This window comes from Thyridium curvatum, assembly GCF_004353045.1.
Source record: "Thyridium curvatum strain D216 chromosome Unknown NODE_1_length_1224711_cov_81.814160, whole genome shotgun sequence".
Lineage (NCBI taxonomy): Eukaryota > Fungi > Ascomycota > Sordariomycetes > Thyridiales > Thyridiaceae > Thyridium > Thyridium curvatum.
This window is the reverse complement of record NW_022156756.1, coordinates 1,012,884-1,024,883: the sequence shown is the minus strand read 5'-3', so window position 1 is coordinate 1,024,883 and position 12,000 is coordinate 1,012,884. Positions and strand designations below refer to the sequence as shown.

The window sequence follows — 12,000 nt, the reverse complement described above, 5'->3', positions numbered from 1 at the left end:
CGGGATGAGATAGGATGATGACCGAAGGCAGGGTAAGAGACTCTCTATACAGATGTATGTATTGATTCGCACGCGGAATCCGTCGGCTGTAAACTCCTGTGATCGTCCCGTATGATCCAGGCCATCATCACAGTGTTAGAAAAAACGGCGAAATCCGGGAATCATCCACATCCACTGCATGTGGTGTGGAGACACAAAGGCGTCGCTCTCGTGCACCCGTTTCGGCCTAGTGCTATCCCGAAGTAGTTGCCAATGTGGTTGTCGTTTGGAGAGCCATTGCAGACACGATCTTGGTGACATTCACTTATTCACGTATCAGAATTTCTCGACGACGTACTAAGAAGGCCTTTAAGAGCTGCCGGAGCCGATGTGAAAGGTGGCCCTCATGTTGACAAAAATGGACAATTCAAGCCTGCGATCTCCATAATAGACCCGACGAACGGGCACTATCGCTAGACATTGGTCTTCTCAGCCTCCGCCGAAACAGAACTATCCTCGCCTTGATCCAGCATGTACACCTCGTTGTCGACATGATGGTGCCGCACCCAGAACACCACGGTCTGCCCAACAAGAGCGATTGCAGGCCCAGCCCACACCCACTAGATGTATCCAAAGACATTAGCAAGGATCATACAAGCGTGATAACCCCCCGGAAAGAGGTAAGGTAATTGAAGTCAGAATTACTACTTACAATCAGATGCGGGTCAATGATGGCCGGGATCAGGATCTCAGACAGAGCCGCCGAGAGCGCCTGGGTGAAGAGGAACAAGGCCATGGTGACCGACTTGAGATGCGGCGGCGACCGGGCGTAGGCCATCTCCTGCGCCGTCACGGTGCAGAACAGCTCCGACAGGGCCCCCAGCGCCGTGTTGGGGATCTGCCACCAGATCGACAAGGGGGACACGCCGTCGCAGTCCGACGCGGCGTACCCGCACGGCGAGGTCTCGTACACGCGCCACTGCACGACGGCGCCGACGGCGCCCGAGACGGCCGCCAGCGCGAAGCCAAAGGTCATGCGGCGGACGGGGCCGAAGCGGATCTTCCAGCGCGCCAGCAGGGGGTACAGGCCGTAGGCGAGGACGGGCGTGCAGACGATGATGGTGAGCGGGTTGAAGTTGCCGATGAGGTCGTTGGGCGCGCCATCGGTGCGCATGGCGGCGCCCTGGTTGCTGCGACGGCGCCGATGCCGCCGTCGTTGATGTTGTAGACGGGGAAGTAGAGGAAGATGACGCAGGCCTCAAAGGTGCGCCGCACGTCCTCGACGGCGCGCTCGCTCCACGAGACGCGGACGCCCCTGGCGGCGAGGGTGCTCGGCGCGGCGGCGCGCCAGAAGTCCCTGGCGAAGATGTTGCCCTTGTTCTCGCGGACGGCGCGGCCGACGATCTTGAAGAAGGTGGTCAGCTCCGAGCCCGAGGGGGCGCGCCTGACGAGCTTCTTGCGGACGGCGAGCAGCAAGGCCGGGATGAGGACGTAGAGGATGGTCGGCAGGAGGAAGGAGACCCAGAAGCCGAGGTACTTCTCCGTGTAGGTCGTCGCGATCATGAAGAAGCTGCCCATGTTGACAAAGGCGTAGAAGATGAGCATGATGCGCTGGATCGTGCGCTCCGGGTCGACGATGACGCGCTCGCCCGAGCCGAGGGTGCGGACGTACTCCTTCTGATGGCGGTATTGGTCGATCACCGTGGGCGCGACGTTGGGCTTGAAGATGCCGGCGCCGATGGCGAGGAGGAAGAAGCTGATCAGGAAAGGGGCCAGACCATTGCCGGCGACTAGGACGGCAGGCGCCGCGCCGCCGACCATAATGACGTGAGCCACGGCGCCGATGATAACACCAATCATGATTGTCTTGAAGCGGCCGAGTTTCGCGTCGGCGATCCAGGCACCCAGGATGGGAAAGAAATAGGCCAGGAAGGTGAATAGGATGACGAATGCAGAAGAGAACTGCAAGCCCTTTCCACTATCGGCGGCGTTACAGAGATTAGATTCTTTCATACCCGAGCTTGTCACATCTGGAACGAGCACTTACAGTGCACCAGCATGGCCGTTGGGATTCGAGCTGGGGACTGCGCCACTACCATTCCCGTCCTTGGGAAGCGGAAATTGTAAGAAATTGTTAAAGACGGTTTTGGCGCCATAGTACGAGGCCCGCTCGGCAAACTCGACAATGCAAATGATGTATGAAATCATGGGAATGGAGTCGGGAATCCGGCGCAGGAGATGTCTGTCCTCCTCGGTGATAGCAGTGTCTGCATCATTGTCGAGGCCAGCGTCGAACCCGGGCTCAGTATCGACGGCCTTATCAATGGTCTGAGCGACAGCGGTAGATTCTACCGGCGCTGCGCCAGACAAGACTTCGGCGGTGCCAGTTGCGCCGCGGTTCCCAGTGGACAGCTTGTCCGTCTCTACAGGGCAGACCGTAAGTAAGGGTTCTCTATGTCATTTCTTCTTATTCTTGATGCTCAAGGGGTCTCTCAGTAGACTTACCCATAATCTCAATGTTGGTCTATCGTCTTGAAGGCCAAGAGATGGAAGCTTGAGTGGAAAAAGACGGCCGGTCGTAGCAGATCTTGGTGCAGATAGGACGGCGCAATGCTCCGGTATTTATCCATAGCCGCGGCTGTCAAGATTAATCGCCTTCTCTTTCCCTTGTCAACGGAAAGTGGCGCACAGATCCTGCAGTTGGGTGGTTGCACAGACAGGAGCTGCAGTTCGGGAAACATCCAGCATGTGGCACCTGTGGGAATAGACACGATATCAATGTTGGTAATTTGGCGTCGAGCAGGGCGGGTAGCACGCGATGCACGCCATCGTTATCCAGTTGCCCTTTGCGGTAGATGTGTTGGCTGTCTCGCGCATTTCAAGCAGGTGGACAGATGGACAGGTGGTATCGTGCCAGCGGCGCACAGGCAAGGAGGGGAGCACGTCGTTCCAGTCGTGGATGGCAAACAAGCTTTGATACAAGCAAAATATCGCCACGGCGGGTCCTTGGCACCAACACAGGCTGTTGCAACACCAGCAAGGATTGTAACGGGGGTGGGGTAGTATTATTTCAATGATAAGGACGTGCAGACACAACGCTCCAAGTAGCCCAGGCCTCGGCAGCAAAGTGCCGTGGCCTCTACATAACCAGTTCTGAGTCCTAGGTATATCATGGCAGCAGACATGATAATGCAGTAGAACGGCGCAGCCTTCGTTACACAAAGGGGTAGGTGGCGGTGTATCAGTTGGGCAACAATCGATCCCCGTCCCTGATCTCGAGCCCAGGGCCGGCCCTTATAATTCAAAAATTGATGCCCATTTCTCCGGGGGCGGCATGTGGCGGCTTGGTCGGTTGGTCAGGTTCAGGTCAATCATGTCGTCCTGCGGTGGACTTAATATTCCATTTCGGGAAGGGGATGGGAAAAGGGGTCAAGGGAAAGGGGGAGGACACGGGTTCGATTCTCGAGACCAGCAACAACGACAAAAATCAACAACCACGGAGCAAAACCCGCCCGAAAGGGCAGGTTTTCGAAGCATACCACCCTCCGGGTTGATATGCGAGTTTTCTTTTTATGTTTTTCTTTCATCAAGGAAAGAGACTGTAATGATATATTGTTCTCACTCTACCTATGTGCCAAGCGGTCCTACTTCAACAGCAAACCTGCACTATGACACCTTTCTGAACTCATGATCAATCTAGAACTACCAATCGCCACTAGCTTCCAAGGAAAAAGGCTTTTAGGCCAAGCCAGGCTGCCGTTGAGTACCTGATTGTATATGCAATGTGAAGTAAACAGCGTAATAGAGACGCTCCCTGGCAAGTGACACTTGGATGACTCGACAGGCTGTTCGCAGAAGTATTTGGCTAGACCTATTATTTATAGGCAGAGAGTGGGTTAAGCCTTGTCAGATCCAGAGTAGAGATATGCATCCTGAACATTGAGAGATCTTCTTGATGCGATTCTTCCAAATGTTGTCACCTCGCTCGACTTCTCAACAGTTACCCATTAACTAAGACAGTGCATCGATTCGTCAGAACTCCTTACGATTCACTAAGGTGTATACCAGATATATTTCACTTTCGCTTAGTGTTTGACTACGGATAATACACGGTGTGTAATGGTCAACAGCGTCAGAGACTTAAAGTGCTGACTCTCGCGGTACTAGCACTCAAACATGGCACACTCAAAGCAATCTTGCCGCAGGTAAGCCCTAATGCCGGCAGCGAACGCACCGCCAAGGTATTCGACCAGAGAGAGGTTTCCTGAATCGCATGTAAGCTGCTCGCTCAAGCTATGTATACTGCTAACATTCATTTGAGAATCGCAAACGGTAAACAAGGCTCACTTTAGTTCACATCTCAAGGTAGTCATACTCACAAACCAACATAACTTTCTTCAAAATTACTGCTAGAAACAACCCGTCGGCCGAAGTGATAGGGGTCTGGCAAGGGCTGTGGTGAGAGATGACAAATTTGCCTGAACCTTTTCATAATCAAGTCTACATCACGTAACTGACAGGTTGCGCTAGACAATAATACTACCGGGTATCTATCTTCAAGCAGAGACACTACTGAGTTTTCAAGCTGCTTACTAATTACTTGCATGTTGTTATCGATTGCTATTAATCGAGGTATAACTTTCAAGAATGCGGAAAGACACATTTTGTGTCCATCTCTGGTAAGCCTAACATTGAAACGTACGCAAGCGCGGGTGGGGCAGGTTCCGTTTTGGGTAATATCACGTAAGAGCTTGGAAGTATTTATGACAATTGTTCTTGACCCCTCCTTGCATGCTGTAACACAGAGCGTTAAAGTCCAATGTGCAAGCCATCAAACGTCGTCGAAATTCGTGTCGGAAATGGATCAAATTCAGACAATTCTTCAAAAGTACGTTGCCGTCGGCGACGATACCAAGGAGAAGCTCCTCGGTGCGGAGTTCATGGTCATATCTAAGGATGGTATGTGTTCCCTGTGCACACCGTAGCGACTTCACAGATCATACATGTTTGCTAAGTTAGTCTACGCCTCATGCAAGGCCCTCAGTTACAAGCTTCTGCCGGCCGGGTTGATGTGCCCCAGGACTCGTCCCCTTTCGATCAGGACACCTTCACCTTCGTCGCGTCTATGACGAAACTTGTCAGCGCAACGGCTATCATGCTGGCCGTTGAGCGAGGGTTCTTGAATCTCAATGATGACATGCGATCAGTTGTACCAGAGCTAGGCAGACTCCAGATCCTCAGAGGATTTGACGACAAGGACCAGCCGATCTTGGAGGATAACACCGCGCCAATTACACTACGGTCAGTGCAGATATCTGATCCCCGAATGAGCTTCCCTGACCTATGTCAACAGGACTCTACTCACTCACTGTGCTGGCCTCGGCTACGATCTGGCCCATCCGGATCTCATGAAATGGTCCAAGTTTGTCGGTCGAACGGCCACCTCGGCCGACATTTCCCTCGATGGCTACTCTGTTCCCTTCAAGTTCACACCAGGCCAAGGCTTTTGCTATGGTCCTGCCCTAGACTTTGCCGGGCAGGCGCTTGAGAGGGTCACGGGGAAGACCTTGGGGCAATTCATGGCCGAGAATATCTGGAAGCCGCTTGGGATGAACACTACCACTTTTAGATACGATACTTTTGGCGACAAGGTGTCCCATAGAACAGCGGGGACCGTACTCCGCACCGAGACTGGAGCCCTCGTGTCCGGCGAGTTCCCGCTGAATCGCCACCCAACGATCGACGGTGCCGGCGCGGGTCTGTACACGACGGCTTCCGATTACGCCAAAGTCCTGCAAGACCTGCTGCGGTCGAGCGCCGGCTTGGGAGGTATCCTGAAGAAGGAGACCGTGGATGAGATGTTTCGGCCTCAACTGAACGAGGTCCAGCGGCAGTCTCTCATGGCGGAGGCCTATGCACCGGAATGGTACGCTGCCTTAGTACCCGAGTTCAGCAAGGATCTGCCTCTGGATCATGGTATCAGCGGTGTGATCAACATGAAGGACGAGCCCGGGAAGAGGAAGAAGGGGAGCATGATGTGGTCTGGTCTGGCCAACAGCCATTGGGTAAGTCAAAGGCACCATCTTCTTGGTGTCGAGGTTTGCTAACCATATACTAGTGGATTGATCGCGAGAGTGGCATTGCCGGTCTCCTCTTCGTCAATGTCCTTCCCCACGGCGACAAGGTTGCGATCAGGCTGTATGACGAGCTTGAGAGAGCAGTGTATGGTGATTGGCAACTCGTCTCCAAGTAACGGTAGATTTGTTCCACGGGCCAGGAGTCATAAGCAAAAATCAGCGTATCATATGTTTGCTCTGATGAACAACGAGATTGAAATTGGGATCATTCGTAAGCAAGTAGAGCCCAGGCCCAAGTTCTATTACAAATTACGTCTTCGCCTCGATTGATACTTGGAATAAACCATTAATTCAGCCATGCACTTGCTGCTCTCCTCGTTTAATGAGACATCCCGTTAGCGACCCCGTTGCCATTGACGGGCAGCGTCTTGACCTCGCCGTCAGAAAAGTAAAACCAGTCGAAGAAATCGTTCGAGAACCGCTTCTTCAGGTCAGCCAACGTCCAGCCGTGCTCCTTGCCAATAGCGGCCAGAGTGTCCTTGAACTCGACAATCTCCTCCTTGTACGAGCTCTCCTTCATCCACTCCCGCCACGGCCGGCCCTCCACCTGGAACTGCGCCCACTGCTTGGCCCAGTGCGGCCTCGTCTTGAGCCTGTCGCCGCTGCGCGGGTCCCGGTAGCCCATCCAGAGGTCCAGCACCTCCTGCGCGTACGGGTCCCAGATGTCGCGCGCCGACTCGAGCGTCAGCACCTCGATGGCGCAGGTGCCGAGCGCGTTGCCGCGCTGCGGCGCCATGACGACCTCGCTGCCGCCCATGACGCGCATCTCGAGCGGCATGCGCTGCGGGCACCGGTCCGTGTGGCGGTAGCACGCGAGGATGGCGTCCCACCAGGCCCGGCGCGCGAGGCCGAAGTCGGGCGCGTCCGGCCTGTCGGGCTTGGCCGGCAGCGGCATCTCGACCTCGAGGTCGAGCACGCGGATGTTCTGGATGCCGCGCTGGAAGTGCAGCGCGTCGGTGAGGTACGTCTTGACGGGCTTGTCGGGCATGGCGAACATGGCCGCGCGCGAGAGCAGCGTGACGGTGGCCTCGTCCAGCTCGGCCGCCGTGATGAGCTCGTTGAGGACGGCGGCGTTCTGCAGCACGTTCATGGTGAACTGGCTGATGAACTGGAACAAGATCATGCCCTCGTTGGGGTAGTCGACGGCGCCCGCGGGGTCGTCGGTCGCGTTCCAGCAGTTGACCCAGCAGTAATCCGAGTACGGGAACCAGAACCACTCGCAGTAGTAGTCGCTGGCGGCCTGCCGCTCAAAGTCGGCGAGGTCTTGAGCCTTCTGGGCGGGGGTCAAGCCCTCCACACGCAGGGCGGGAGGGATCTCGATGTCCTCCGGCGGCGGCACGGCCCGGACGGCGGGTATCTTCTTGGGTGCCATGAGGGCGTACGACATCGGCGACATCTCAAAGGTGATGTGGGTGATGACTCCCATGAGACCGAAGCATCCAGCCGCGGCCTTGAGATGCTCGGGCTTATCGACGACGCGCAAGTGTCCATGGCAGTCGACATACTCGACCTTTCTGACGAGATCACTCAGGGTCTGATGGGCACGGCCAGCTCCGTGGCAGATTGGACCGTTGGTGCCACCAATAGTCATCTCCACCATGATGACGTTGAGCGGCAGGGTGTACTTTTTGTTCTTGACGCACCAGCGGCGCAGGCGCTCATTGGTGGTGCTGACACCCACGCGCACGAGGGCGTTGCCCTTCACTCGAGGGGCCCCGGAGGCCACCTCGATCGACTCAAGCTCATTAGGTGCGTCTTCAGGGAGTGGAAGCGCAGTCGTGTTGGGGAGGATTTCAGCCTCGGCCAAACCGATCAATGAGATGAGGATCTGTCCATTGCGGCCAAAGATTGGAGCCCACGAGTGGCCTATTCCGGTCAGCAGGGTGAAAGAGGGTGGTCAGGCACAGAGGAGAAAATACTCACGGAAGCCAGACACTCGAACACCCATGTCATGATCTTTGGCAAACTTTACGATTCGCTGGACTCCCTTGACGCTGCTTGGTACGCAGGTATAGGTGGGCAGGTAGTTAACCACTAGCCCCCAGTTCTGGAACTTGGCGTCCTTGTAGACCTATGCAGAGACATTAGTACACACTCTCCCGAGCGGAAATCTCACTATGAAGCAGAACATACCACTACCGAGTCCTTGTCTGGATGATCGAGGTGGAACAGCTTAGCAAGGCCGTGGACAAAGCGGAAGAAGATGTTGTCGTCCTTCTCCAGGCCGTCCATGCTGAGGCCCTTGACCTTCTGCGCACCGGAAGCAGAGACTCGGACAGCATGGGCATCATGGAGGCACTGTAGGTGTTCCCTCACGCCCAGGCTGGGACCCATGTCAAAGCCGAGGCAGCAGTCCGCGATGGGCGTGCCGTCCACGAAGCTGGAGATGCGGTTCCGCTCGTCGGGCGTGAGGCCCTTCAGGAGATTTCCGTAGGTGTAGTCAACCTGGGAGTCTCTGAAGACCCTCAAGAGTCGGCGGTGAAAATCGTGCTCGGAGAAGTCGCCATCTTGGTGGAGGTAGTCGTCGAGAAGAGACTCGAGCCCTGGGAGCTTCTCATTCAATTGCTTGTCGGATTTCAGGGCGTTCTCGAGGATCTTGACACGGTCATCGACGGGAGTCTGCCACGCGCCGCCCTGGGTACTAGTCGTGTTTGCGGCCATGTTGGGGCCAAGAGTGGTCGAAGTCGGACTGAATGATATGTGGTTGATCTCAACAATAGAGCAACCCGAGATTCAACATCAGGATCAATGTTCACATCGACAGGTCCGAAATGGAGGGGACCGACTGTCCGCGGCGCCGTGGGTTAGCCACTGTTATATACGCATTGGAGCCCTGGGGAACCTCCATGTGAGATTCGTCTGGCAAATGAGAGTCTGTCACTGAAACAGGGCGCCGTTGTTGACTTTCGGCCTCCCCTCACATCTTGGTCCCCTGTTCCAAATGTCGTGCGAGCGCAGCATGATACGAAGTCTGGTGAACGGTGACACAGAAAGCTTCGTAAGATCAGCGGCTCACCAAAGAGCTACCCTCCGTTGCCCACACCGCCGTACTCTGGCTTATTAGCTTCAAGTGCCGAGAGTCTTACAGCTGGGCGCCAGCTAGTAGGCTATGGTTTGTGGTGGCGCCCGGGTGTAAGACCTGATCTTTTCAGCTTTCATATCTTCGGTCAGCTTTCAGGGCTTATTCTCACACCCCCTCCGTATGGGCGGTCAAGTGACCCCTCGTCAGCCGTCTTGGCTGTCATACAAGTCTAGGTCTCAGCGCGGCAGAAAGAAAGTTAGAGCTTAATCAAAACATTCTGAGCCGCTCACTGGGGGATCCGCGTGTGTTTGCGGACGAGAGAGGTCCAAGACATGTCTCGATGCGGCTGCTTGTCACTCCGGGGTCCAGGCCCTTGCTTGACAGCGGGAGCTGCATGAACACGGGAAGTTCCATCAGAAGCATCCCAACCTAAAAGCTGCATTGACTCTGCACCTGGGAAGACTTCAATCAGCTGTAAGACCGAGCGCCAGCATGCCAAGCAGGTTAACCCTGTAATGCTGACCTTGGCATACCTTTTGGGATGCTTGCTTCGAGCTGGGCGTTCGATGGCTGGAAGCGATGCTCAACAATCAATTTTCGTCTGCTAATTAAGAGCTAATCAGTGGCCACAGCAAAGACCATATCGACTCGACGTCGTGCCTCCACACCTCATCCCCAGACTGACGGTCACAGCTCGTCCCGAACCCTAGTATCGTCCCGCAGGTCCCTCGCTGCTGCGGCCCTCTGTTCCTTCTGCAACTTTCGCTCACTGCGGCGGACAGTGCGGTGCAGCTTCTCCCACATCAGCCTCATCGTCTTGCCGTGATCTGTTTCCGTCACATGCATCGCCTTGATCGTGAATGAGGCATCCCTGTTGGGCTCGTCCCCTTCGGGCTTGGTGAAGGAGATGGGCCACGCCACGACGGCGTTGTCCTCCACCTGCCGCTTGTACTTGGCCAGGTCGACGAACTCCCCTGTCGCCGCCACCAAATAATGTCAGCCGCACACTTTCGGGTATTATTGCGTCGGGTCACGAGCTCAACTGGATCAAAACTTACCCTCGCACTTGCTCCCCTTGGCCACCCACAGAGGCAAGATGGGATACACGGCCGCCGGCGCAAACACCATGATCTTGTCCTGGTCCGGGATCTCCCTCCAAGGCTCCTCGCCTTCCGCCGCCGCCGCCGCCGCCGCCGTCGTCGTCGTCGGCTTCACCCTGACGGTCCCCCTGACCTTGTCCGCCTGCCCCCTCGGCTTCTCGAACACGCCAAACAGGAACTGCTCGGCGCCCTGCCCGGCCGCCTGCAGCTCGACCCACCCCCTCACCGCCGGGGGCACGTCCGCGTACTCCATGACCAGCAGCTCCCTGCTGTCGCCGCCGTGGTCGACGCCGTCCCAGCTGCCCGGGTACTCGCGGTGGGCGAGGAAGACGTCGAGGGCGTCGGCCCAGGGCGCCAGCCCCCGCGGCGGCTCGCGGCGCAGGTCCCCGAGGCGGTAGGCCTTGGCGCGGAAGGTCTCGGTGTGCTGGCAGGGCACGTCGTAGCCGCCCGGGTGGGTGCCGTCGTCCGGGAAGGGCAGCTGCCACCGGAAGCCCGGGACGACCGGGTGCGTGAGCAGGTCCCAGTTTGTGAAGGCGGCGGCGAGGGCCGCGTTGGCGACGAGGCAGAGGGCGGCGCTTGTCGGTCTCATGCTTTTTTGGGGAGCCCAAGATGGCAGGTTGTCGTGTCAGTTCTCGTCCGAGTAACACTTTCGTGCTTTGTTCAGGTGAGTCTGTCGGTTGGTGAGCTGAGGCCGAAGCAGATCACAGAGGCTCGCAAAGTATTTCACATGTTTCAAAAATTCGTCATTGCTGTCCTTTTCTTACACATGCCATCACTTCCATCTACTCTCAGCCAATCACGATAATCCCGAGTGTTGCTTGACGGCGGCATTGGATACAGGCTAAAATCACGATCCCACGTTCCAGTCATCCCGGAGCGTAGTCATGGAACAGCTGTCCGATTCTCTCGGCTCCACTCGCGTCCTTGTATTCAATATAATATAGCCACACTGATCTCGTGATCCCCACGCCTCCCTCGGTATCAGAAAAAGGACAGGTTATTTACTCACGCCAGCGTGTGCGTGTGGCATGGCAACGTGGGGGACTCCCTCAGGGATACCGCCACTCCTCCTGGTTGGAACACTTGCCCTCCGCCAGCGGCGCCAGCCAGCTGGGCCTGCGCTTGGCGTACAGCTCGACGTCCGGCTTGAGGTCGCTGTTGTCGCCGTCGACGAAGCCCATCGCCAAGACGACCCAGCTCGGGTCCGGCGCCGACGGCATCGTGCGGATCCGGGACCCGCAGTTGCCGCAGAAGCCCCGCAGGAGCGGCTTGCCGGACATGGTCTCGCCGCCGGCGTAGGTGCGCATCTGGCTCTCCGGGTCGCTCCACTCGACTTGCTGGGTCGGGCGAGGCGAGAGTTTCTGTCAGCACCGAGTCTTTTGCACGCGTTTGCTGGTACCGCAACGCTCACTGTTTGGGGGGGGGAAGGGGAGAACGTCATCAATATAGAAGGGGGCCCAAGTTTCTATTACCTTTGGAGAGAAGAAGACGTTGGTCTGCAGGGCGTCGCCGCAGGCTTTCTGGCACGGGTTGCAGTAGCAGACGACGACGTTCTCGGGCTCGACCGATATGCGGGCGGTGATCTTGCCACAACCGCAGGACCCGGTGCGTTCTTTTGACATCTTTGGTGGACCAGGCTTCGCACTTTGCCTCAGCGATGAAGATGTCCTGGGAAAGTTTGAAAGGTTGACAGATCATGAAGACAAAGAGGGCTTGAGGCTGGTACCCGGAGCCTGTCAGCACGGAAGCTATTTTAAGACGG

General features: G+C 56.5%; 5 protein-coding genes across 5 annotated transcripts; 2 read left to right on the top strand and 3 right to left on the bottom strand.

Annotated features, from left to right (window-relative positions):
- Nucleotides 1–452: 452 nt before the first annotated feature.
- Nucleotides 453–2,488, bottom strand: E0L32_000328 (uncharacterized protein; the record flags this gene model as incomplete). The annotated part of the gene is made up of 5 exons (XM_031137562.1): nucleotides 453–599; nucleotides 692–1,162; nucleotides 1,210–1,957; nucleotides 2,027–2,402; nucleotides 2,485–2,488. 5 exons carry the CDS (start codon nucleotides 2,486–2,488, stop codon nucleotides 453–455), a joined length of 1,746 nt encoding a protein of 581 aa, XP_030997705.1.
- A 2,350-nt stretch (nucleotides 2,489–4,838) lies between these two features.
- E0L32_000327 (uncharacterized protein) lies at nucleotides 4,839–6,232 on the top strand (the record flags this gene model as incomplete). Its single annotated transcript, XM_031137551.1, has 4 exons — nucleotides 4,839–4,938; nucleotides 4,995–5,280; nucleotides 5,333–6,044; nucleotides 6,098–6,232. The coding sequence occupies 4 exons, from the start codon at nucleotides 4,839–4,841 to the stop codon at nucleotides 6,230–6,232; spliced, it is 1,233 nt and encodes a 410-aa protein (XP_030997704.1).
- Nucleotides 6,233–6,435: 203 nt separating this feature from the next.
- E0L32_000326 (uncharacterized protein) lies at nucleotides 6,436–8,777 on the bottom strand (the record flags this gene model as incomplete). Its single annotated transcript, XM_031137540.1, has 3 exons — nucleotides 6,436–7,982; nucleotides 8,040–8,187; nucleotides 8,250–8,777. 3 exons carry the CDS (start codon nucleotides 8,775–8,777, stop codon nucleotides 6,436–6,438), a joined length of 2,223 nt encoding a protein of 740 aa, XP_030997703.1.
- Nucleotides 8,778–9,825: 1,048 nt separating this feature from the next.
- Nucleotides 9,826–10,827, bottom strand: E0L32_000325 (uncharacterized protein; the record flags this gene model as incomplete). The annotated part of the gene is made up of 2 exons (XM_031137529.1): nucleotides 9,826–10,112; nucleotides 10,197–10,827. 2 exons carry the CDS (start codon nucleotides 10,825–10,827, stop codon nucleotides 9,826–9,828), a joined length of 918 nt encoding a protein of 305 aa, XP_030997702.1.
- A 439-nt stretch (nucleotides 10,828–11,266) lies between these two features.
- Nucleotides 11,267–11,857, top strand: E0L32_000324 (uncharacterized protein; the record flags this gene model as incomplete). Its single annotated transcript, XM_031137518.1, has 1 exon — nucleotides 11,267–11,857. The coding sequence occupies one exon, from the start codon at nucleotides 11,267–11,269 to the stop codon at nucleotides 11,855–11,857; it is 591 nt and encodes a 196-aa protein (XP_030997701.1).
- Between the last annotated feature and the right edge of the window lie 143 nt (nucleotides 11,858–12,000).